This window comes from Gymnogyps californianus, chromosome 2 (genome assembly GCF_018139145.2).
Source record: "Gymnogyps californianus isolate 813 chromosome 2, ASM1813914v2, whole genome shotgun sequence".
In the NCBI taxonomy this organism is placed as follows: Eukaryota; Metazoa; Chordata; class Aves; order Accipitriformes; family Cathartidae; genus Gymnogyps; species Gymnogyps californianus.
In genome coordinates, this window is record NC_059472.1 from 161,512,615 (window position 1) to 161,536,311 (window position 23,697).

Genomic DNA, 23,697 nt, shown 5'->3' on the forward strand with positions numbered 1-23,697 from the left:
AGGCAAGAAGATGCCCTCAGCCACAAACTGAAGCATGGCTGGACCTCTCCGGGCAAGCTGCCTGCAGTAAAGTGATGGCGTTGCAATGCAGCCCTCGTGTTTTGGTGTTTTCCATTGTTAAACTGGTCCTTTTTGTCAGCAGAAATGCCTCTCGCTTGGTGCTGGGTTCGAAATGCTTACAATGGACCCACATGAGGCCAATATTAACATTAACAGGCACCTGTGAGGGAAAAATAGTAATAATCGGGCTGGTGGTTTCCCTGACAAAAAGCCTGGTGTCAAATCACCAAACGGTGATTCACCCCCGCACCATCCTTTGGGGCTGGAGCCCAGGGCCATCGCCCCCGGCCTTGCTGGCTGGGGACTAGTTTAGCCACCCCTCTCCGGGCGGTCCCTGTAGTCCCCGGGAGGGGGAGCCCCGCGCCTTCGCTCTCCCTTTTTCACAGCTCTCGGGCAAATCCCGCTTCGCTCGTTCCTCCCGTGTCGTTTCCCCGCGGCGACGCCGCCCCGCTGAGGGGATGCCGCCATGGCGGCCAAGCGCCTGCCCTGCCGCGGGCGGGCCGGCAGGGGGCGCTGCGGGGCAGCGCGGCGCCGCCGTTCTTCTCCCCCGCGCCCGCGGCCATGGCGGCCTTCTCCCGCCACCGCCGCTTTCTGGGCGGCTTCGTCTGCGGGGCCGCGGCGGGCGCCGCCGCGTCGTGCTGGGCTGCGTGGCGGCTTCTCCGCAGCCAGAGCCAGCAGGAGCCGGTCCCCGGGCGAGCCCTGCCAGAGGGTAAGAGCCGCGGGCAGAGGGGAGGCCGGGCGCGGCGGCCCCGTGGCTCCGCGGGGCGGGAGCGGCGGCGCCTCAGCGCGGCCCCGATCCCCACAGAACCGCCCCCCCCCCCCCAGCCTCTAAACCCGCTCCCTCCCCTCAGAGGAGCCTTCTCCCTGCTGCCTCCATCCTGGGGTGCCCAGAGCGGGCCGGGAGGGCGGGGAGTTCCCCGAGTACCTGCGCCGGGCTGGTGCGGGGAGGAGGTTATTTGGGGATGCTGGGCTGTAACTCGCGTTAAAAACACAGCTTCCCCTTGCTGCACCTGCTCACGCCAAAATGTTGGTGACACGTGAGGGAAGTGCTTTCGTGCGGCTGCCACGATGGCTGCAAATGTCCCGTGTTGCAGTGGGGAGCAGAGAGCCGTTGACCTGTGTGATCTGGTAACGTCTCCATAATATATACATGCATATATATGTATATGTTTACTTTTAAACACACAGTTCAGGTCAGGCCATAACTAAATTTCAGCTATTGCTTCCCCTATGCTGCCCTGGGGAGACAAGGCCAGCATGGGTGGTGGCTGTTCGCTTGGGAAGGCCCTGGCCCGCTCGCTTTGGGGGCTGGCGGGGGTACGAGGGGTGGGGAGGGGGCTGTTGGGGGGCACCAGGGCCTGGTGGCAATGAATGGTTTATTCTCTGCAGCCTGAAGGCTTTAAAAGTACTGGAGCACTGGAAAGTTCTAAAAACGTGAGCTGCTGTCGAACAGATGGCTGGAGGACGAGGAAGTCAGTAAGGCGAATGTAAATATTCCTCCACAAGTGAAAAATGTTACTTGCAAAAAAAAAAAAATCTCAAAGTGAATCTCTCATTCATTCAGCAGAGTGTAAGCGTTCCCAGTGAGGGCAGAACTTGCGCTTGTGCTCAACTTGTACATCTCAGTTTGTGAGGAGGAGTGCGATTTCCAGCTCTGAAGGGTGAAATGTGTGTGTTGATCTCCTGTGTCTGTAACTTGTTGCCTGATTTGTCCCTAAATATCTGATAGCTTTTCTTCTGAAGGGCAGCGCAGAGCAATTGCTAGGTGGATGTGTGTAGGCATTAAAGGGGATGAGTTAGTCCTAGAGCTGAGATCCTCATGTGAGGACACGGTTAAAAACACAACTTTTTTGGTAGAAGGGAGTTTCACTGGATAGCTCTCTTAATATTTTTTTTAGGTCTTAATTGTGGCAGTAGCCTCAAGTAGTTCCCTGTACAGTATGTTTACATTCACTGAGATGCTTTTCTTACTGTCTTGTTTCTGATCACATTTCACCTTTGGATGGCTTTCTGTTTGTTTTTCTCCTTAGAACCAGTAGAAGAGTCTCTGCTGGAAAAATACGGATTCCCTGAAGCTGGAACAGAGACCAGATGTTACACAAATCATGCACTGTCTTATGACCAGGCAAAACGGGTGCCTAGATGGGTGATTGAACATATTTCCAAACAGAAGACACTGGGTATGTAGGTATTTATTTACTTACATGTATGACGCCCAGAATAGCCTTTGCTGTTCACAGAAGGTGGACCGAGGAGCAGGCAGGGAGAAAAATCCTATAGTGGTCTCTAGATATGGATTTTTCCACCCATTCACAGTCCCACTGGAGGCAGCAGGCCTCTGGGTGGATGTCAGCTTCATGACAGTATTAAGGCTGATGTTGCCAGTGATTTAAAAAAGATCTGTCACTGCAGGTTGGCAGGCCTCTTCAGTATTCTTTCTCTTGTTGGGACTGGTCTGGTATTGAATGTACAGCGTCCTGAAGTCTGCGAGGTACATTTGGCCCAAGGGCTGCGTTATGAAAGGGAGGAATGAAGAAGAACTAGAGCTACCTTCCATGAGAAATTTCTGTTATGAATTTATGAAACAGTCTGTAAGCACCAGATCAATATAGCTGTGTCAGTGTAAACACTCTAAGTCATGTTGCAGGAGGGAAGCTTAACTTACCTCTTTTAAACATGAATGGCTTAGCTAGTGTAGTTAGTTCTGTGATCCAATTTATGTCAGTTTAGGTACTGCCCCATATGTGTGAATACTTGTGGAGTCAACGTCTTTAGTGGCCAGACTGTTTCATCTACAGATCTTAAAGAGGTTTGCTCAGAATGGGAAGAAAAGATGAATGTCCGTTTATGAGATAAAAATGGAGCAAAGGGCATCAACAGTTGTAATTGTTCAAAGCTAGATAGGGCATTACCTACTCACTGCAGCCATTATTTACTTTGATGCAGTTCTGTTGTATTTTCTGATGTGCATTATCTGATACTCTCTCTCCTGTTCTTTATGCAAGCCAGAGGCTGAGTGATTTTTTGCTGTCAGTGGTGAATGAAATATGAGTGGTATACAGTCATTGTAAATTAAGTTTATAGCATTAGTTCAGTTTTTATAAGGCAAATTATTAGGAATGGAGGTAGCTGTATAATTGTAAAATGTTTTATGAACGCAGTAGCCCTCTAAATATATCTTAATCACTGTCTTCAAATTACCTTTCAAAATTAAAAGTGTGATCCTGAAAATATTTATAACCAACCCCTAAGTAGCATCATTGATTCCACTTCTTTCTGAGAAGAAAGCAGTAATTCCAGGCTTACTTTCAAGTGGGTCTTAACGGCCGAATTGTTAAAATGTTTTCCAGATGATCAGATACAACTAACCTGCAAGTTGAAATTAGGCATCTTGAGGCATTCAGCTCTGATTTATGTCTGATAGCTACTCTAATTGAGATTTGAGGCAGAACTGTGGTGTTCAAGGAAGGTCACAAAAACCTTCCGTGTCCTGGAGTTTTGAAAGGACATGATGTAAAAAAAAGTGTTTTATTGATAAGTAAGGACTTAAATGTTTAAAAAACATGGTGCGAAGAAATCAGCTTTACATGTAAATGAGATGTACAAAACTGGTTACAGAAGAATTCGCCATTTTTATCAAAGCAGTGAACAGAGAATAAATGAGGATATATTTTTCCATTTCTCAAGTTTAATTGATAAATTACACTTTGTCTTAAATACTGAGATTAAATATTATTTTTTTAAAAATACGAATTCTGTTGTTTTGCACACTGATAAACTTGTCAGTGTTGCTTCCTAAGCATCAATCCTGTGTTGAAGTATCATGTCACATGCTTTACCAAAAAAGAAAAGAGAAGTGAAGCTCCTTCCTTCTACCTGCACTGCATAAAGATGCTGTGACCACCTCTCTGTTTTGACATCATCTCCATGGACATATGCACAGATGGTCAGCAAAGAAGAGGAAATTGCTTACAGGCACTGGTTTCTAAGAGATGCATTATCCATATGCATGCTCATTTTCCACCCCTTCCCTTCTTCCTTGTGGTCCTTGCATATTCTTGGGTTCTTCAGAGAGCTGCCAAGTGGAGAGCGTGTACCACACTTTGTTCTCAGTACGGAGCACAAGGAAGCGTAGGGTGCATATGCGCTCAGTGATAATATTGACGTGACAAAAAAGCCAGAGTGCATGCAGTTTGTGTGTGTATGCACAGTCAGCTATAGAAGAAAGAATAATTTTAACAACTAGCAGCGATCGCTATTGAAAATTGCCCCTGACGTTATATTGCAACAGAAAGTGCTTTATAAAGTGCCAAGTTTGAGGAAAATTCTCTCTGGTGTGTACAGGCCCTGATTCATGCTTAAATGAAGAGACCATATAATGGTCAAGTATATTGCATCTGTGAAATTATGCCTAAGATGACAGCCTGAATTTTACAAAGGAAAAAATCAGTATGCTGTAGATACTTTGAATTACATTGTCATTTGCGAAAAAAAATTGTGGGCAATAGTGATGGTGCTGTAAGCCAGCTATTTTCCAGCTCCGTTGACCCATTGCACAGGCACAGCTGAGTCAGCCCTTGAGTGTGCCTCTGCTGCTTTTCTGGAGCACCTTCCTTAACTATGGATGTTCTTGGGTCCCAGGCCATCCCCTAAGAAAGGTGGTATCTTATTGGAGGTTGTCGGTGCCAGAATAATTCACGCAAGTCTCTTCTGGCCATCACTTTTCCAAGGAAGTGGTCCGTGTTTGGGATGAAGTGGTCTCTTGCAGCCCACTCAGAGTAACATGTTTTCCAAGGAGTTGACTGGGACTCTACACAGTGCAAGGATGCAAATACAGGTGTATGGCCAGTAAATCTGGGAAGAAGTCACAGTCTGCCCAGCAAAGACAGCAGCTTAGAGTGGGCTGCCATCTCTGCAACAGTTAAGTTAGCTCCCTCCACAACCCTCCCCCCAAAAGTTTTTGTCTTCCAGAAGACTTAGGCCTGGTCATTTTTGTGCATAATTCCCAAATGTCTGGAAAGACAGAAGGGGAATCTTGGAAAGGAACAGGAAAGCTCTACATTTATTTCTCTGCCCATGAAGAGCAAAACACTTAAGACTTTCTCTTGAATGGGTTTATTATTTTACCAAGTGTAACTTTATCATGATACATCCATTCTGCTTCCAGGCTAGACTTGGAAAAAGAGTGGATCAAACATAAAAATGGAACTGCAGTTGGTGAAGATCTGTATATCTTCATTGTCCTAAAAAGTGAATCTGTACTGGTTTATATCTTTAGCAATCTTGCCTTTAATATTAATCTTCATTTATGATAAGGCTAATGTATTTTGCTTTTGTTTTTTCTCTATAGAACAATAAGTATGTTAGAATTTCTGATGTGTAGTGGGAATGAATTTAGGACTGGAGCACAGATATTTAAGTTGAATTCTTCTCTTGTATGGTTGAGGAGAAAAATACTCAATTTAGGTTAATGTGTTGAATCCTTAAGCATGGGTCATTTGGCAAGATGTGACAGAACCAGTTTTTTTTCTCTTGTTGTTATGATGGTTTAATGATAACCTAACAATTTAGTGTGTTATTCCTCAGGCAATGCAGACCGAAGGCACTGTAAATTCAGACCAGATCCCAACATCCCTCTAATGTTTAGTGCTGTCAATGAAGACTACCTTGGGAGCGGATGGTCACGAGGACACATGGCACCAGCAGGAGATAACAAATTTTCAACAGTAGGATTTTTTTTCTTTCTCTTTAATTTGTGTTTAACAGTCAGAAAGGGTCAAAAGACCCTTAAAAGTAATATGTAATGTTCCTTTTGCAGTTTGTTTTGAGATGGAACATGATCTCATTATTGATGCACAGACTTGGACTTGGAGTTACAAGGTCTGTTCCTGACTGAGCACTGTAGGATGCTCTCACAGTCTGCTTCAGGCGTCTAAATCAGGTGCCTCCTCTGGTGACATACCTCTCTTCATTAAATCACACCTAGATTAGCTTGTTTGGCAGAGATGATGTGAGTATATCTTGTACAGTATAGTGTTAAGCAAGTCTTCTCAACCTCTTGTATGTTACATTGTCTACCTGTAAAATGAAGGTGATAACCTTCACCAAACAAACCTTGAAAGTGTCTCCCAAAGCTCGGTTAAAGGGGACGGGGAACGATGACTTCATTCTGGCCAACAGGTGCTGAGATGTTTAAGGCTAGATTGGGCAAAGCAAAGATGCTGTTAAGTACTGTTCTGTATTGGCAGGGGGATTGCCTGGATGATTTAAAAGGCTTTTTCCTTTCTGGCAATGTGTATGAGGTAAATTAGAACCTTCTTTTGCCATAGTTCTTTCAGTCTATAAAATATCTTCACCTGCCATTTATTTGAGCTGTAAGAAAAGCATGCCCTAATACCTTGGCTGACTAACAAAGCAACCTTGGATTTATTGGATCCTCTTGTGAAATGTGCCTAATGCAGCAATTTGTCAATTAAGAAGCAGTTTGAATTTGTATTTCTGCCAGGCAGAATAGTATGCAGTGGGGCAGAGTGACAGTGCAGTGGCATGTGGTGGATGAAAGAACCAGTTGTTTTATTTCTACTGGAAGTGTCTTTGTGGTTGTTTATTTGATATCTGGGGAGTTCTTGCTGGTGAGCTACCTGTGCAGAGAGATCCTGGACCTGGCTTGAAATGCAGTGAGATGATACAATCATTCAAATATAGGATTATTAAAATTTAATTTCACAGTTTAATTAGTGCAGGTAGTATTTGCTCATTATGCTAAAGAGTTCTGTCAGCCCCTTCACTTTGAAGAAGTAGTGTGTGAAAACTATTGACAAGTACAGGACCTATGAATATTCTGGGTTAAGATCTTGGAAATTTTTTCTCCTATATATGTGTACTTTTTTAGTGCCAGGTCCTTCGCATCTGGAGATATGTGGGCTTCAGTTCAGAGAGGTTTATGACACTTTTTAAAGATAAAATTAAGCAGATAAGTATATGTTTGACCATTATGGTCTCATAAATCATTTAATCACCTGCATGTTATGTATTTGTAAAATATTAATGAATATTTTTAATAAAACCTTTTCTTGTAAGGGAAAGAAAAAGCTAGCCATTAGGCAGTCAAATAAATGGAAAGCATGGGTGAAAGGATCCTTCCCATTCAAAAAGAGTAGCAGCTAGTTGCTTCCAAAGACATTACAAAACTGACACTGGGTGACATAGTAATTCCTGTGCCTCTAGAATTGGACATTCTTGTGCTATATTTCTGTCAGGAAAAAAAAAAAAAAAGTAGCTACATTTTGCGAGGTTTGCACCTCAGTTATGCACCTCTTAATCCAAAATAATTTTGTGGATGTTCTGACTTAGGTTTTATCTGACCTTTTATGTTGATAATATTAAGACTAAACTAGAAATGGATTCTGATCAAGAAACTTCTAAAATGTGTTTTCAGCTCGTAAGTGTTTGAATGAAATTATATTATGTTCTTTCTCTATGCAGAGAGCTATGGCTGAAACGTTTTATCTGTCTAACATCGTGCCTCAGAATTATGAAAATAATGCTGGATTTTGGAACAGGTGAGAAATTACCTCTAAGTAAACTAAGTGAAAAATATCAGGCAGTGGCATAAATCAAAAATGCTATATTTATAAAGCTTCTTCACATCCAAGTATTCTAGAGCACTTTATAGGCTATCTGTAGAGATCATAGGAACTTTCTCTGAAATGAAAGGCAGCTCAGTCCTCACAGTGCAAGAACAGTATAACAACTTCTTTAGTTCTTTATTCAGTCAAACTGTAGAGGACATTCATTTAGAACAGATAAAATTACTTCTGGCTGATGTGGGTAAAGGTACCAGGTTTAACATCTATGTCCTTAAGGAAAATGCAGTAGAAGCAAGGAAAGGGTTTAGATCTTGATTTAACATCCCTTCCTCAAAAAAGCGCTTCCAGTGTGAGAGTATTCACACCTCTGTGTGTGGACATTGGTTCACTTTGAATTGGAGAACTGAACGCTCCCCACGGAGTCGTGACTACTTCAGGTCTTAGGTGTTTCTTCGAGTGCTGGCTTCCAAGCAGCAGTCAGGCAGGTTCCCTGTCACTTGTGAGCGCCAGCTGGATCGGCTTTGAGGTGAAGTGAGTGCTTGATAAATTTAAACTTTCTTCGCATAGGATTTTTATTCTTTCCTTCCTTTGAGCAGAGAAAAACATTAATAAAAGTAGCATTCATCCAGTGCTTCTTGCATAGGACTTACAGAATGTTAAGACTCAGAAACAGGAGGGGAAAATGATGAATTTGACAAGGTTCACTCAAGGGAAGGTTAGCAAAATAATGTATGGTATTGTACTAAAAGTCTATCAAAAATGCATCATCATTCAACTACACACTGCTTTCCAGTTTTACAAGAATGCATATAAAATCATATGAGGCATTCAGTAAGGTTATACTGTTTTATAGACAAATAAAATGCTTTAACATTTTAAGAGATTTTTTTTATTGTTTTAATACCTCAAATATTTGAGCATAAAATTTCCTTATACCAATGCTAGGCATTTGTACCCATTCAAGGTTGGAAACCCTCTTTATTTCCCTTGAGCAGGATCTCTGCCTAATCAGGAAATCACGGGGAGTGTTTGAAAATTTCCCCTAGCGCTATCAGCCCCGCAATTTAAGCAGCTATTATCACTTTCTCCCAACCCCAGCACCCTATCCCCACAGTTTAAATACATGAACAAGTTATTTGTGCCACTTGTTTTGTCAGTCACTTGTTTAATGATAAATAGTTTTAAGGATACCATGTTTCATGTGTGTTGTATCCTTTCCTGGCTTCAGTACTCTCTTCCTTTCTTTTTCTTTAATTGCTTGCTTCTTGAATTGTCTTCTGAGCTGCAGGTAGACAATACAGCTTAGTCAGTTTAACAACCTGTTGTTTTTTAAAGTGATGTTCGCCCTCTAGCCATGTGCTTTTGCTGCTTTCCCAGTTCCAGCTCTGGTACTAGCCTGACTGCAGCGAGTCAATTCCATTTGCTAACCCAGTTAAACTGATTCGCATTTTGTTTTGCTTGGTTATGTTTTTGCCAGATTATAAAATTGGATCAACTGGTGAGATGAGTGCCAGAGCCAACACGGAAGATGGAGTAGGACTGTTCAGCTGGGGCAGACAAGGGGAGCAGTAGGAAAGGGGAGAGCAGGACTGCATCTTTCAGCAAGTTATTAGATAGTAAGCTATTAGATTGGTTCAGTGGTGTGGTCTAACTGCACCTTAGTATTTATTCCTCATTCTCTTCCCACCAACATGCATGCTTCTTTCTTTCCTGATGTTTAACTGTCATTTTCTGTCTTGTTTTGAGTGTGATTTCATGGTCACTGTAATCTGATCTCTGTCCCTGGTGCCACCAAAAGCAGTTTGCTCCCTAGCTGCATTTATTCCCATTCTTTCCTTGTGCCAGGTGGTGTTTGTATTGCCATGCCATGAGACAGCCTGAGGAGCTGAGCTGCTTGGAAGCAAAGCTGACGACAGCAGGAAAAAAATTAGCTTGTGGTCAATGCTTTGGCGTATCACATGGCAGCTCACTATTACTAAAGAAGAAAGGGCTCATTCCTGCTAATTCTGATTCGTGGGGCTTGTTCCTGCTAATTCTGATTTGTGTGAGCTGATTTAACTCATTAACCCAGCACAAAAAAAGGACTGGTTTTGTTCAGGGTTATTGGCAGATGAAGAGTGTCAAAGGTGGCCCAAGGGAGAGGTATGAGGAACAGGGATGAGACAGAGAAGGGGATGAAACCTCCCCCTTGCAGAGGCAGCCAGATTAGCTGGACTCATCTGTCTCATGTTCTGGTCTGTTTGTCCATTTGAGTGAAGTGCAACTCTGTCTTTAGTAAAGGACCAATGGGTGCTCACTGTATGTGATTTCTATAAACTTGGGGTGTTAGATCAAAGACGGGCTATAATCTTTTGTTTTATGTAAAATACGCATGATCCAGAAACCTTCTTATTTGGAGAAATACTCTATGCTGTAAACTGAATCAATTAGTTTAAAAAGCAAAAATAATGTTAGTATTTCTGGAGTTACTACTTTATTTTTAAATGTTTTTATATAAAAAACCAATAAGTAGACTTAGTGGGAATGGCACGTAGAAACTTTGCTAAGTACTTTGAGCTATGGAAAGAGCTGTCTGTTGCAGGACGTTGATTCCTTGGGGAGGAACTTACAAATCCAATAATGTGGTAAAACCTTTCGAAGTAAGAATGCCACAACCTGTTGTTTAAAACAAGTATTTTACTAATCCCAGGTGACCATCAGCAGTATCTTTCTAGCGTCAAGTGTGGTTGTAAGTAGACAACTCAGATTTTCAGGACAGCTGGTAAGGCTACAGAAACCATTTTCAAACACGTGCCTATCTGTAAATAAGTGAACCCGGGACAAGTGGGAAATATGACTTGGGCCTGTGTTTTACCTTCTTTGGCTTGTTAGTCAGTCACATGAGTTTGGAAAAATGCTCCCAAACTTTCAGTAGTTCATCTTGCCCTTCACAGTATGTTTCAAAGATTATTATGTTAAGTTTTCCCAGCTGACTTGACCCTACCTGACAAATATGTTCCAGAATGGAAATGTATTGTCGGGAATTGACCGAGAGATTTGAGGATGTTTGGGTAGTTTCTGGACCTCTGACCTTGCCTCAAACAAATGATGATGGAAAGAAGAGTGTTACTTATCAGGTATGTATATATGTTAACAGTGCAGTGGTAATACTTTATTTATTTATTTAAAATTGATATTGTAGCTTAATAAAACAAAGTTAAACATCCTAGTACATGCAAAATGTCCAATATAGTTGGGACAAGTTCAGCAGAGATAATATATCTTGCCTGCACGTGAAGAAGTATAGTTTTAAAATAATTTGTTTTATTTACAAAGAGAGATCTATTAAATGTCTGTTCGCAGTCTGCAGTAAAACTGTTGTCTGACTTCTATAATACATGACGGTATCTAAGCAGAGAGTTAGTGGGTTTTGCTGATGTGTAGGCATCTATTCAATCATTTATTGATATATTTTAGAAACAGTGCAATACAAAGGTACTGTGGGTTTCTCAAAACTATATAGGGTATTGGAATGCCTGTGCTCCATTAATTTCACAAGCAGTTGTTTGCTGATATTCCATGTGCACCACTTAGGTGAGGCCTTGCAACCGAGATTCTGAGCATACCAAAGTCAATTGAAAGACTTCATTCAAGTTCAGTAGGTTTTAGGTGAATGCAGTGTAATCACTGGTCCATGGTACTGATACCTCCCGTTCTTCTTTTGGTCCCCCATTTTTATTACCTGCTTAAAATACTCTGAAGATTTAGGATTGGTCATGCACTGTCTCTAAAACCCGTCACTGATAGACAGACATAGGAAAGGCTATCAAGTTGAGAGGTGAATTCATTATTGCTTATCCTGGCTTACTCTTTGTAAGCATGTGTTTAGACATCTTTAGGATCTGAGAGTAGTAAGGTATTCAAGGGAGGGAGTATTACCTTCTGCCCCTACTGTAATGAGATATTATTGCTGTTTTCAGTTGCTAGATGAAAGCTAGCATAATGCAAATAATAAATGCTGTATTTTGCACCTCTTGAAAAAACACTTTTCCTTGAAAATAAGTACTAGGATCAACTGCAGCCTCAGCTCATGAGTGATTCAGCTGTCCAGCTAGTTCTCAGAGGAGCAATGAATGAGCTTGCTATAACAAGCCCCTGTTTCAGAGGGATATGAGAGACACAAAAGAGAGAGATGTTCAGCTTTCAACACTGGCTTATTTAGTGGCAAGATTTAGGCACTATTTCTCCATTATAAATACACAGCTGATTTCCATTTGATTGAACTTGGAACCCAGTCACCATAGAATGTAATTTTCCTGCTCGCTTTTAGCTTTTTACTTCTTTAAAAACTGTCTCTTATGTCCCCACCCGCACATGTCTGTAACCTTGACTGTGATGAAATCACAGCTTTGGTTTTGGGTTTGTTGTTTTTTTCTTTTTTCCCCAGACAGTCATATGTTACGCATATGAAAATGCAGTAATAATAATTTATCTTTTTTGTGTTCAGTGGCAGTTCCAAACTTCAGCTCTCACCACATCTTTGTGAGGAAGGTGACAACTGTGCTCCTTTTCCAGTGGATAAATAAGCCGTGGTTAAAGGATATGGCCAATGCCACATGATAAGTTAGTGGCAAAGCCAGCTTTAGACTGGCAATGGTTCCTTGCCACCCAGAGTGGTGACTTCGCTATTGCCCATTATACTTTCCAGTCCTTTCCCTTGTGTGCCACCGCTGATGACTGTCAGATCCTTCCACAAGATGCTTAATTACCCAATGCAATTGAAAACCATCCATGCTGGACTCTTTATTTGCTTACTGGGCTTGTTTTCTACTGCCGTAGAAAGATAGAGCAGCACACAGAGGAGTCCAGCGCTTACTGATGACAGCATATGTCCAAAAGCACGTAGCTGGGAGCGGAAGGGAGATGTTCCCTTTCAAGAATCGCGAGCTGAGCGTTTGGCTTACTGTCATGCAGAATGGTACCATAAGAGTTCTCCAGGCTTGCACATAGCTTGCTGGCATTTGCCTCCTTGTAGCTGTAAGGATATTGCATTTATTTTTTCTCCCCAAACATATAGATTCGTCTTACATAGCAAAGAACTAAAAATTCTGAGCTGACTTGAACATTTTATAACTGGAAATGATTTTCCAGGAAGCAGTTGAATCATCTATCAACTGCTTCACTTTAATCTTGGTCATCTTTTTCTAGTTTTTCTCTAGAGAAAGTGTTTACTTAGAAGAGAAAGATTACCTTTTCTGAAAAATGATTGTGGCTCTCCATTTTGGTTTTGAAATGTAAATTTTAGTATTCCACAGGTAAAAATAAGAGCAGGCACTACATCTTACTGCCTTTATTCAAAATAACTTGATACCAGGATATGGTGATGGAATAATAGTGGCACAAAATGTCCATGCTGCTTTGATTATCACATCATTCTGTTCTTGTCTGTTGCCAAGATGTCTTCATCATCTTTGGGTCTGATGACAACTCTGGTCTTTTATGAATGTTTTATCAGTTTTGGTCTTAATATAAACTATGAAGTGAAGTTCAGTGTGAGATTGAAAATGGTGGAATGATGGTATTCATGTTGTCGTCTCACCATTGGGCCACATTCATAAATCCTTTACTCAGCTTCCTACGGTGAGATTTGTTATGTAAATTGATTTGTATTTAAGCTGTATTTGAGTACAGATAATGCTGTCTACAGGTGGGAAAAGTAAAATGTTGATTTGGGGGAGGGTTTTTTGTTTTGTTTTAAATATTAAATGATTTGATTTGGGTCCTCTTTGGCTATACTCCTTGAGAATTGTTTTGTGATTTTGAAATCTCTTTATGGCATAGGTTCTTGTGCTTGCCATTGAAGTTGTCCTTTGGGGAGAGAGACTTCAGGGTGGAGTAGAGTGGTGTGTTGGGGTTTGGTTTGGGTTTTTTTCTTCTTACATCAACACATACACTTAGAAGAGGGAACACAACAACCTGTCTAAGTACTGGAGAGAAATTCTTTTCAAATAGATACCTTGGATATAATTACAGTCATTGCCATTGATTTTGGTAGTCTGGGATTCTGCCCGTAAACCAAGAACACTAAGAGTTGGCAGCTGAATGAGAAGGGAAGGTACCTCTTAGCTGTCTTTAGGAGTGAACTCTGCTAGGTTCAAACAAGTGACTTAGAAATGAACGGCTTTTAGTCCTCATTGTTTGGGCTTATGAAGCTGAAGTGAGAAGGTGTCCTTTTTCTTTGTATGTGCTGTTTAAGGAGAAGTGCTGTGGTGTACACAATAGTGTTGAAACTCACAACCTATAATCTGACAATGTGACTGTTAAGGCTGAGCTCCTTTCTAATGTTTTTGTTCTCCTCTGAGACTAGAACTGTGGAAAAAAGAAAACACAGAAGTACTACAGTGAATGTGTCTGCATTGATTTGTTTCAGATCCTCTCTTCAATCTTAGTTTCCTTGTTTTTGGCTCAAGGAGTGGTGAAATATGTATCCATGGCTTTACAGGCTGGTGTTTTTCTCATCAGACATCCAAAAAGGTTATTTTTAGATCACGGTAGAAGAAAAACAGAGCATCGGTCATGGCGTTGTTCCCAGTTCCTGCTTGGACTCTGGTACCATTTGCTGTTTAATTCCAGAAAGGGAATTAACCTTGAACTCCTTAGATGCCAGCCTTGTTCTATCTATTGGCTGAACTTGCTGTATCCTCAGATATGTTCTGTCATTTCATCTGTCTCCAGCGGAGGCTTTTATTGCAAAGAGTAGATTGATGACCGTGCTTGGTATCTGAAAAACATATTTTGAGAATATATGTAAAATAGAATGCCAACAGGAAAAATCTGTTCTGTGTCATTGGAGAGGCAGATGCAGGTTTTTCATCTTTGTCCAAATCAAATCAAAGTGACATTGTCTTGTTTTATACATTACTGTTCTCCAGTGACTGTCACTTTAGTGATTTTCCTCTGTCAGCAGATTTGGATTTTGAAATACAAGTTCTGCAATAATTCTACTGCGTCATGCTCAATGCTCCACCTTTCTTATTCCCAATGCCATCATAGTAAATACTAATTTAAGAAGAATTAGCTATGGTTGGCGAACAAAAGTACAGTTTAGATAACCTTTTGTTTGTTGTTTGAAGACGACATTTTTATGTACTTTTTAGTGATACACGAGGTTCATACTGGAATCATGGCTGCTGTTTAATTTTCAAAATTGAATTACTAGGCTGGGCCAGAGATGCACAATAACTACCAGAAGATATATTTACTTGTCGTCTAGTTCTGTGGCAAATAAGTCCCTGGGAAACAAATTGCACCTCTCAAATATAAGATGGTACTTTATGGTTTTCCCCAGTCAACTTTCAGAAGTGGTAGAGGTTTTCTCCTGGCCAAGATACTATAGGGGAAGGAATCCTTGTTAAAGGAGGAAATAAACCTGGAGACTGCTACTGTTTGTTAGCTGCTCCTAATGGGCTCAAGGCTACACAGGCAACTAATGGACCTAGGTCCATTATACATGTCCCATAAAACTTATGTGCAAAGGGCTAGATCTTAGATCAGCTGGTGTAAACGACTAGAGCTCTGTCAGCCCTAAATTTAGACATGATGTACAAATGAAAATAATAGACACTGGGTTAAGATTGGAGGAGAAGAGACACCAAAGGTGCAGGATAGATTTATGGGGTTGCTTTTATTTAGCACTGTACCCATCCCAAAGGTTCTTTTATTATAGCAAGAGTGGTGATAGGGACTGTAGTGGATTCAGTGTTAAGTAACCTAAATGGATTCTGTGGAAGTAGTAGTCTGTCAGCAGGTAAATACAGTATCACAATGCGAATACACACCCTCTTTATTAAAAAAAAAAAAAAAGGGGGTTGGGGTGTCTGTCTTTTAATGCCATAACTATCTATTTAGGCACAGCTTTTTTTTTTACCATCTCTTCTTTTTTTTTTTCTTTCTTTCTTTTTTAGGATTACCAAATGATCTGGCAATAGCAATCAGACCAGCCATAACAAATTAAATATTCCTGAAGTACATGCATTTGCATTTTGGAATGCTTGGCTGTGCAGTGTTGTTGCAGATTGTTACTATGATTTTTATGTGTAGTATTTTCTATTTTCTGTATTGCTAGGTCTGCCTTCACACCCCTCAGTTTTTCTCAATGCCATCTGACAGAGTTCTCTCAACTATTGGGGAAAAAACACTATCAAGAGGATCAACGCTGCCTAGCACAAATCCGAAAGGAACTGGAGTGAAGGCAGTTAATGCTGTCACAATGATCAAGTAAATAAAATCATACTGATAGCAAAGGGAATTTTTTATACTGCCAGAAAGTCTGTTTCTATACAGAATTTAGTATCAAATTATAATAAAGCTCTGGATTGTCAAACCTGGGGTCGTATCGGCAGGAATGATACTATCTACAGTAAAACATCTGATGGGCCTGGTCAGTATCATGCCTCAAGTTACAGCTAAAACAAAACAAATGCCTATTCAGAGAAAGCTGCAGTCTTATTTTGGGTGACAGGAATGATGTCCTTGAATTCTGTCCATCAAGAAATGTGACAGAAGTCTTAATTTTGTTACTGCCAGATGTCGATGGAAATACTGTTACATAGAGAATTGTGTGTATGCTTGTTTTTAGTCAGTTCTGGTTTGCAGTATGGCTTAGTTCTAAACTCTGGTTATTATACAGAGGGAGAGTGAAGAAATGGTTACTGGAGTGTAGAGGGAGTTTCTGGAGGCATCTTTTTAATGTATTTGATGATTGTACCCTCTGATGCAAGGACTCTTCAGTGTGTGCTGGCAGTTAAGGCATGATTGAATGTGGTTTCTGTTTACCAGGTTCTAAGAGATTCTCAGATAATTGCCAATCCGGAGCTGGCTCTCGCTGATGAAAGGCTCGTCCCTTCTGCTAATTCTCTTGACGGTTGATTTTCATTTTCTAGTCACTAGGTGGCAAAATACTACTTTTAGATTCATGAGTCCTTTTAAAAATTATTCCTGCCCTTTCAGAAGAAGATAATTTTCTTACCACTCTGGGAAGCTGTAACAGGTCCAGTATAAAACGAAAATATGATAACATTTGTGTATGTTTTAAAATTTCTAGTAACACTCTGTTTTCTCCTAATATAATCTCAAGTGTTCTGCCATTACACGTTATATATTCCTTTTCTTCTGTTTATGTAAGAATGGAGTTTTCTTTCTTATAAACTCCAAACTGTCATTTTTAGGGACTGCTTTGCCCTGTTTTTATCTGACTACCACCATGAAAGTGACATGAGTTAATGCCATATGCTTAAACTTACCCTAGATGCCATTAGCAAATGTCTTCATTATTTATTGTAATACTTAAGCACTCCACAGATATTATCAAATTTGTCCTTCCTCCAATTTTAAAAACTATGACCAAGAACAGTTTAATGATTTGGCCAAAATCGTGAGGAAAGCCAAGCTTAAGACAAATCCCCATCCAGTGACTTAGTATGAGACTGAATTTATCAAAGCTCACTGAGTTCTCTCTGTTTTAAGAAATCATGTTACTTCTGCCCTTATCTTATCTGTCCCTGTGAGCTCTTTAAGTTTGTATAACTGCTTACCAACACATTTCGTGTTTTAGCAATATGTAAACATCTCTAAATGTCAGGAATTGTACACGTTTTAATGGCCCGTCCTCAAGGAGTATAACAAATTTATACACACCTGTGGAATGTCAATAACAATGTCAACAGTAATAAAAAACAATAAACACTATGCTAAAAATGACATTATGATAATGTTGCATTATTAGATGACACCAGTTCAGTCATAGGGCTTCAGCCAGCACCAGATCACCAAAGAAAACAAGAGCAAAGCAAAAGTGAAAGGAATAAGCAACTGCAAAAAGTTAGGGCAATGAACATTTTTATGGTGAACTGATACAGACAGCAAAGAGAAACAGTATCTGAAATTTCACATTGGTTTCCCAAATGATGATGGGAAAGGAATATATTTAATGCTATAAAAAGAAGGCTTTTAGCTTGAGTGCTTTTTTTTTTCCTGTTATCAGGCTGTTGAAAATTTGAAAGATTAAGCAAAATTTTATAGGAATAGCAAAATGGAAATTTTCAAAGGATTATGCAAAAATTTACCGTGTGGCCTGTTACCAACATGGTGTGAAAGCATGTGGTACAGCAGTGATTTTCGACAGGCCATTGCTGTATTTTCCTGCTGGTATTAGCGCATGAGATTTTTTTTTGAATCACAGATAATATTAAAAACTGCTGCTCTTCTCCAGCTGGGACAGATAGCTGTTTCAGGCATTGATTGCTGAAAGATCATCTGCTGCCTGTGGATAGACTAGCACAAATCAAAGTCAACATCTGTGCATGGATAATCTTGAGCCATTTTCTATTCTGTTACAATAGGAGCATATGCTATCTGCCTCTGTTAGGCATGCATTGAGATAAATGGGATGGTGCAGATGAGCATAGTGATTCAGACTGCTGTAGTTAGGTAGGAAAATCCTCTAGGTGGCAATAGGAAATGAATTGTTGTCTGATTTTCCTACCTATTGCTTCTGTTGCAAACTTCACTTCTACAGAATCACATTTTACTTCTTTCCCTGGCTGTTGAGCTGTGTGGAGTGGGCAACTCTGTGGAAACATTCATCTGCAGCTTCTGTATCTAGTCCCATAAAAAAGCAAATTGTGGTATATTGCAGAGCATAATCATGGAAATATTATGGCGTGCTCCAGAACTGCATTTCCTTTTTTAACAGAAATCATTGAGTCACACTGGCTCCATAAATTATTGGTGATGCATCCTGTGCATGGTTCACATAAGTGTTAAACTGCAGAAAAAACCATATATATTCTTTGTCATGCATATTTACTCTGTCAGAGAAATCAAGCACCCTCCTTTGATGGTATTCTCCAGCAGAATGAGCTGGAGATAGAACTTTTATGCCCTATTTTGTGTAAGGAAAGGACACTTGTGGACTCTGTCCGTTTGACAGGCTGAAGTTTGTTTTAATCACTTTAACAGTATTAGAACTCAGTGAAGTAATTACAGAAGTAGTTTACTGCTATTCAGAGGACTAGTATAAAGCCTGTGCACCACTTTAGATTTTATTTAAATCCTCAAAAGAGAGCTTACGTGGAACTGAAGTGGTACATAAATTACATGTATGGCCATTGCCTGTATAGAGTTGAGTTGTATTTAGAACTACATTTCTCAAAAGCCTAACCCTTCCTTCATTTTGAACTAGTCCTCTCTTTCCTTCTTTCCTTCCCTCCTTCATAGGTGCATATACTATGCATAAATGTGCATTATTTTGCATAGACTATATATATTTGCATAATATTACATAAGCACAGGGTCTGTTTTCCCTTAACACCCACTTCAGGCGTTCGGCGGTTCCATTTCGTACCTAACTCTTCTATGTGCAGCTCTATTCATTCCCCAGCCTTTCTATCCACCTGCTCTGTCCTCAGACTCAATCCCCTGTTCCCTCTGCTAGCTCACTCAACACGCATTCACCTGTTTGTTTTACATATGCCATATACCCCCTAATCGGAGGTACTCGTAGCAGCTCCATCTGCGTGTTCACTCTTCCTCTAGTCTTTTATGCACCAGGCAGAGGATGCTGGTATGTGTGTGGGAGGTGTTGAGAAGGGGAGGGAGCCGAGCTAAGGAGGACCTAGTACATATACGTGTGGAAAAAAAGTATGTGAAGAGGCCTGGAAAAGGCAGCGCAGGCCATACTGCACAGGAATGCTGCAGGTCAGGAGATTGTTGGCCCCGAGAGAATCTGGGGAACAGGGTTTAGTCTCACTACTGCCGTCTCTCAGGAGGCTACGGCAGCTTCGGGGTGCGGTGCAGCTGCGCACAGCCTCTTCTTTCTCTTCCGCCCTGCCCTAGGAGTGTGCGGGCGGTGGGGTTGCAGTGCAGGCTCTGCAAGCTCCCTGCTCCAGGGGGAGAAAAGGAACTCCAGCCTTCTGCCTTCAACAGTGTCAGTCCCTGCCTGTGCTTGGGTGAATATGGAAATGTGAGCCCCCTCCTCCCCCCCTCAGAGCTTTTCATGCTTCTTGGCTCCCACTCTCTCACCCCAAATACGTTGCATGTACTGCCCAGTTTGAGTGCCGCCTGTCTCAAACAGGTTAAACTCCCAACACCATCCATTTTGTAATTCAGTTTTAACCCACCAGATATAACAGTGTGTTGATGCGTAGTTTTTAGTAGATTTTAAAATTACCTGTGCATCAGTCAGTTTTGATTATTTATGCGGTTGATCCTGAGGAGCTGTAACTCTGGTTTCACCCACACTGAATGTTAAATGCAAAGTGCTTTGACACTCAGAAGCTCGAATTTCCCTATCAGACATCTGTCGTCGTTGAAAGGGAAAGTAGATTTGGCATAAGGCATTTATTTATTGCTTACCAGTTTCAGTGACTGCTAGATGTCTAGGCAGAGCTTTATTTGGGAGAAGGTTGGTGGCATAAGCAAGATCATTTTTGTAAAAAAACAAAAAAAACCCACAACAAAGTTTAAACTACAGCAAAGCCGTTAAATAGCCTAGTTTAGGGAAGGGGAAGAAAATATTCTGTAACAGAGTAAAGAAATGTAAGAGCACGTTTGCCAGAGACAGTAGTAATGTTACTACTACATTATTGTACAAAACATGAAAAAACTTTCTTTATTAGAGGTTTCCCTTTCTCCTAAAGGTACTTTATCTGGTTTTGGTCTAACCAGTAAGACTTAAAGACCAGTCACTTAAAAAACTGGCAGCAGAGGTAGAAGACACTCTCCAAGCACTGAAAGAATTCATAACTGAAATGAGTTAACTATTGGGATAGACTGATGTGAACCTTGGTTCAGTAGCCACAGGCAAAGTTTAGTTTTAAAAACATGTTTTCCTTTGCAGAAGTGCTGAATACTCTCAGAATAAAGTATACATAGGGAGTGTTTCTTTTGTGATTGAGTTATACTGAATATATGAATGGACAAAGCATGTCTGAACTGGTATACTGGATTAGTTTGTAAAATACTTTCAATTAATGTGATCAGTTGTGGCAGTGAAATAAATACCTGCTTTCTCTGAAATTCTATTTTAACTGTATCTAACAAAAGCTGTCAAAAAATCAAAATAAGCAGTCTTTGCTTTTGCAGGTATTGCAACTATTGGAAATAGTACCAAATTACTGGTTTTTGTGTATAAAACAAGATGCCTTTGTAGTTTTTATAAGGCATCTGCATCTTTTTCTTCTGTTGCCATTAGAATAAAAGTACAAATTTTAGAAGGGTAGTTATACAGAAGGGTTATGCAAAAACTCAGATTTTTCCATGTGTGAGCCTGTTACACTTTGTTAGCATGGCAGATTCAGTTCAGCAATATTAAAGGGAAAAAAAAAAGCCTAATACAGTGCATGCATGAGCATCACTTTTTAAATACTGGAGAGATTACATATATCATCAATAGGTGTATTCCCTTGGACTTATTACTGACGCAGGGGTGGGGTGTCTACTGTGTACATGTGTGTGTGAGCTTTTAACAGATTTCACGTGAATTCAGAGTCCTGATCCTCCCCTCCTGATGCTTCAGTTAAATTCCTGGATCCTGGTCTGAGTGACACAGCAGGAAACCCAACATGTACGAGCTCTTAAGTTGAATCATAGTGAATTTATGGAAGAAATAGGTGCATTTTCTTTGGATAGACTTCTCTTCCAAGGTACTGAGTCACTGAATGTACTTCTTTATATCCAGGTCCCATCAACAAAACGTTTACTTAGGTAACGTAGCTTTTAAATACAACTTGTGTATGGGTAATAGAGGTACAAAAAATAACTGACAGAAGGTAAGTTAGAGTTGATTTGAAATGCATATTAAAAAACACATGGTTTGGAACTGTCAGGTCAGGAACTTAGTATAGAGCCACTGTTACTGAAAACAGCTTTCCAAGCATTAACAGTGTGATGCAGTATGAGAAAGGAGCTCTACCATCCCTTCAGGCCAGCTACACTTCCAGATCTGCACCAGGATTAGGGAGCTGGGGTCTTGGCTGACTCCATGTTTCCAAACGTGTTTTTTAGATTTGGTTCCAGTTCAGTTTCAGCCGTAACTGAAGTTCCATCTGCTTGGGAGATTTGAGTTCGTTCTTCTACCAGAGCTCCTTGTTGCAGATCTTTAAAAATATTTAGGCAATTACCAACTAATCTTTTGACCTTTTGTCTGCATCATTGTTCTTAACAGTATAATATAAAGTCAGTGGTGTTACAGGAGAAGGGCAGAGAACCTTCTGGGAAAGTCTCCTACCAACAGTGGCCGAATAACTCTGCAGTGAAGTGTTCTTTCCCCTGCTTTTCCTGTTTGAGAAGGAGATTCAGGCATCAAATACCTAGCTCACTCTGATATAAGGAGCTGCAGTGAAATGGTGCTGTGGTGGGTTGACCTTGGCTGGATGCCAGGTGCCCACCAAGCCGCTCTGTCACTCCCCTCCTCAGCAGGACAGGGTGGGGAGAAAATAAGATGCAAAAAACTCATGGGTCGAGATAAAGGCAGTTTAATAAAGCAAAAGCAAAGGCTGCGCAGGGAAGCAAAGGAAAACAAAAGATTTATTCTCTACTTCCCATCAGCAGGCGATGTCCAGCCACTTCCCGAAGTAGGGCTTCAGTACACGTAGCGGTTGCTCTGGAAGACAAGTGGTGTCATAATGAATGCCCCTCCCCCCCTCCTTTCTCTTAGCTTTTATTGCTGAGCAGACATCATATGGTCTGGAACAGCCCTTTGGTCAGTTTGGGTCAGCTCTCCTGGCTATGTCCCCTCCCCAAGATCTTGCCCACCCCCAGCCTGCTGGTGAGGGGGGAATGTTGGAGAGACAGCCTTGGTGCTGTGCGAGCACTGCTCAGCAGCAGCCACAACACTGGTGTGTTACCAACACCTTTCTAGCTGCCAATCCAGAGCACAGCACTGTGAGGGCTGCTCTGGGGAAAATTAACTCCATCTCAGCCAGACCCAGTACAGGTGCTTTCCACCTCAGCTTCTAGTCTGATAACATTGCACATGATTTTGATGTGTAGTTACGTGCTGTGGCTCCTTTTTAGAGGTAGTAGGATTAGTCTCACATCTTTTTGTTTTTTTTTTTCTTTCCCCTTGACTGATAAGATCTGTATCTGTAAAGTAACTTTCCTTTTGACAGGTAATCGGAAAGGATGATGTAGCTGTGCCGTCCCATCTGTACAAGGTGATCCTTGCCAGACGGAGCAGAACGTCTACAGAGCCCTTGGTATTGGGGGCTTTTGTGGTGCCAAACGATCCCATAGGCTTCAGTCACCAGCTGACTGAGTTCCAAGTAAATATTGAAGATCTGGAAAAAATGGCAGGTTTAGTTTTCTTCCCCCAGGTGGACAAAACCAAAGATGTTAAAAATATCTGTGAGGTGGATACCTGTAAACTGATGGGCTTCAAGGAATTTACATTATACATCACTGCTCGAAAAGTGCAGGGTGCCCGTACGTTGCACCGGTTGGAGAAAGCCATGTCAGAGTTAAGGGAAGCAGGAATTGAGCCTGATGAATATCTTCTAAAGCTTCACAAGAAGAAGGAAGAAGAACTACTGCAGGAAAAACAAGTAGCAGCTAGAGAGGGGAAAGCTGGCTGAGTACTTGTTCAGGAAGAGGTTTGGGGTTTTGTACTTTGAAAGGGGAGCTGAAGGCAAACACAAAGACAAGGGCTCTATGAATTATCCTTTTTTGAATTGTGAAAACAATAAAACATTTGGAAGCTGATGGGTTTGGAATAACATTCGTTCTCCTGTAACATGATGCACACACATGGTTTGCTGCAGTACTTAAATGTGGGAAATGAAAATGACCCCTTTCTGGCATGAATAGATTACTGGACCTCCAGAAAAGGCTTTGTGCTATTTTCCAAGTGAGACGTCAGACTTGGGGTTTGTATGGAATCCCTTCTAGGAATATTATAAAAATAGACAGTAGACACCTTGGGAGTATAACTGGAACATGTTTAAATGTAATTCCGCCTGCAAATGTCTTTCAGTATGATGCTGTAGAAGCAATGGTACTTTCTGGGATTTTT

The 23,697-nt window shown here is 41.1% G+C and overlaps 1 protein-coding gene across 1 annotated transcript; it reads left to right on the top strand.

Annotated features, from left to right (window-relative positions):
• The first annotated feature begins 618 nt into the window (after positions 1-618).
• On the top strand, positions 619-23,387 carry EXOG (exo/endonuclease G). The gene is made up of 6 exons (XM_050891663.1): positions 619-769; positions 2,091-2,240; positions 5,647-5,786; positions 7,546-7,622; positions 10,651-10,765; positions 22,799-23,387. Exons 1-6 carry the CDS (start codon positions 622-624, stop codon positions 23,258-23,260), a joined length of 1,092 nt encoding a protein of 363 aa, XP_050747620.1. The 5' UTR covers positions 619-621; the 3' UTR covers positions 23,261-23,387.
• Positions 23,388-23,697: the final 310 nt, after the last annotated feature.

What these genes read in the sequence shown, in the direction of transcription:
- EXOG (XM_050891663.1), top strand. Translation starts at nt 622, where the DNA reads ATGGCGGCCTTCTCCCGCCACCGCCGCTTTCTGGGCGGCTTCGTCTGC. An exon ending in CGGGCGAGCCCTGCCAGAGG is followed by an intron (nt 770 to 2,090) that starts GTAAGAGCCGCG and finishes TTTTCTCCTTAG; the next exon opens with AACCAGTAGAAGAGTCTCTG. An exon ending in GAGATAACAAATTTTCAACA is followed by an intron (nt 5,787 to 7,545) that starts GTAGGATTTTTT and finishes TTCTCTATGCAG; the next exon opens with AGAGCTATGGCTGAAACGTT.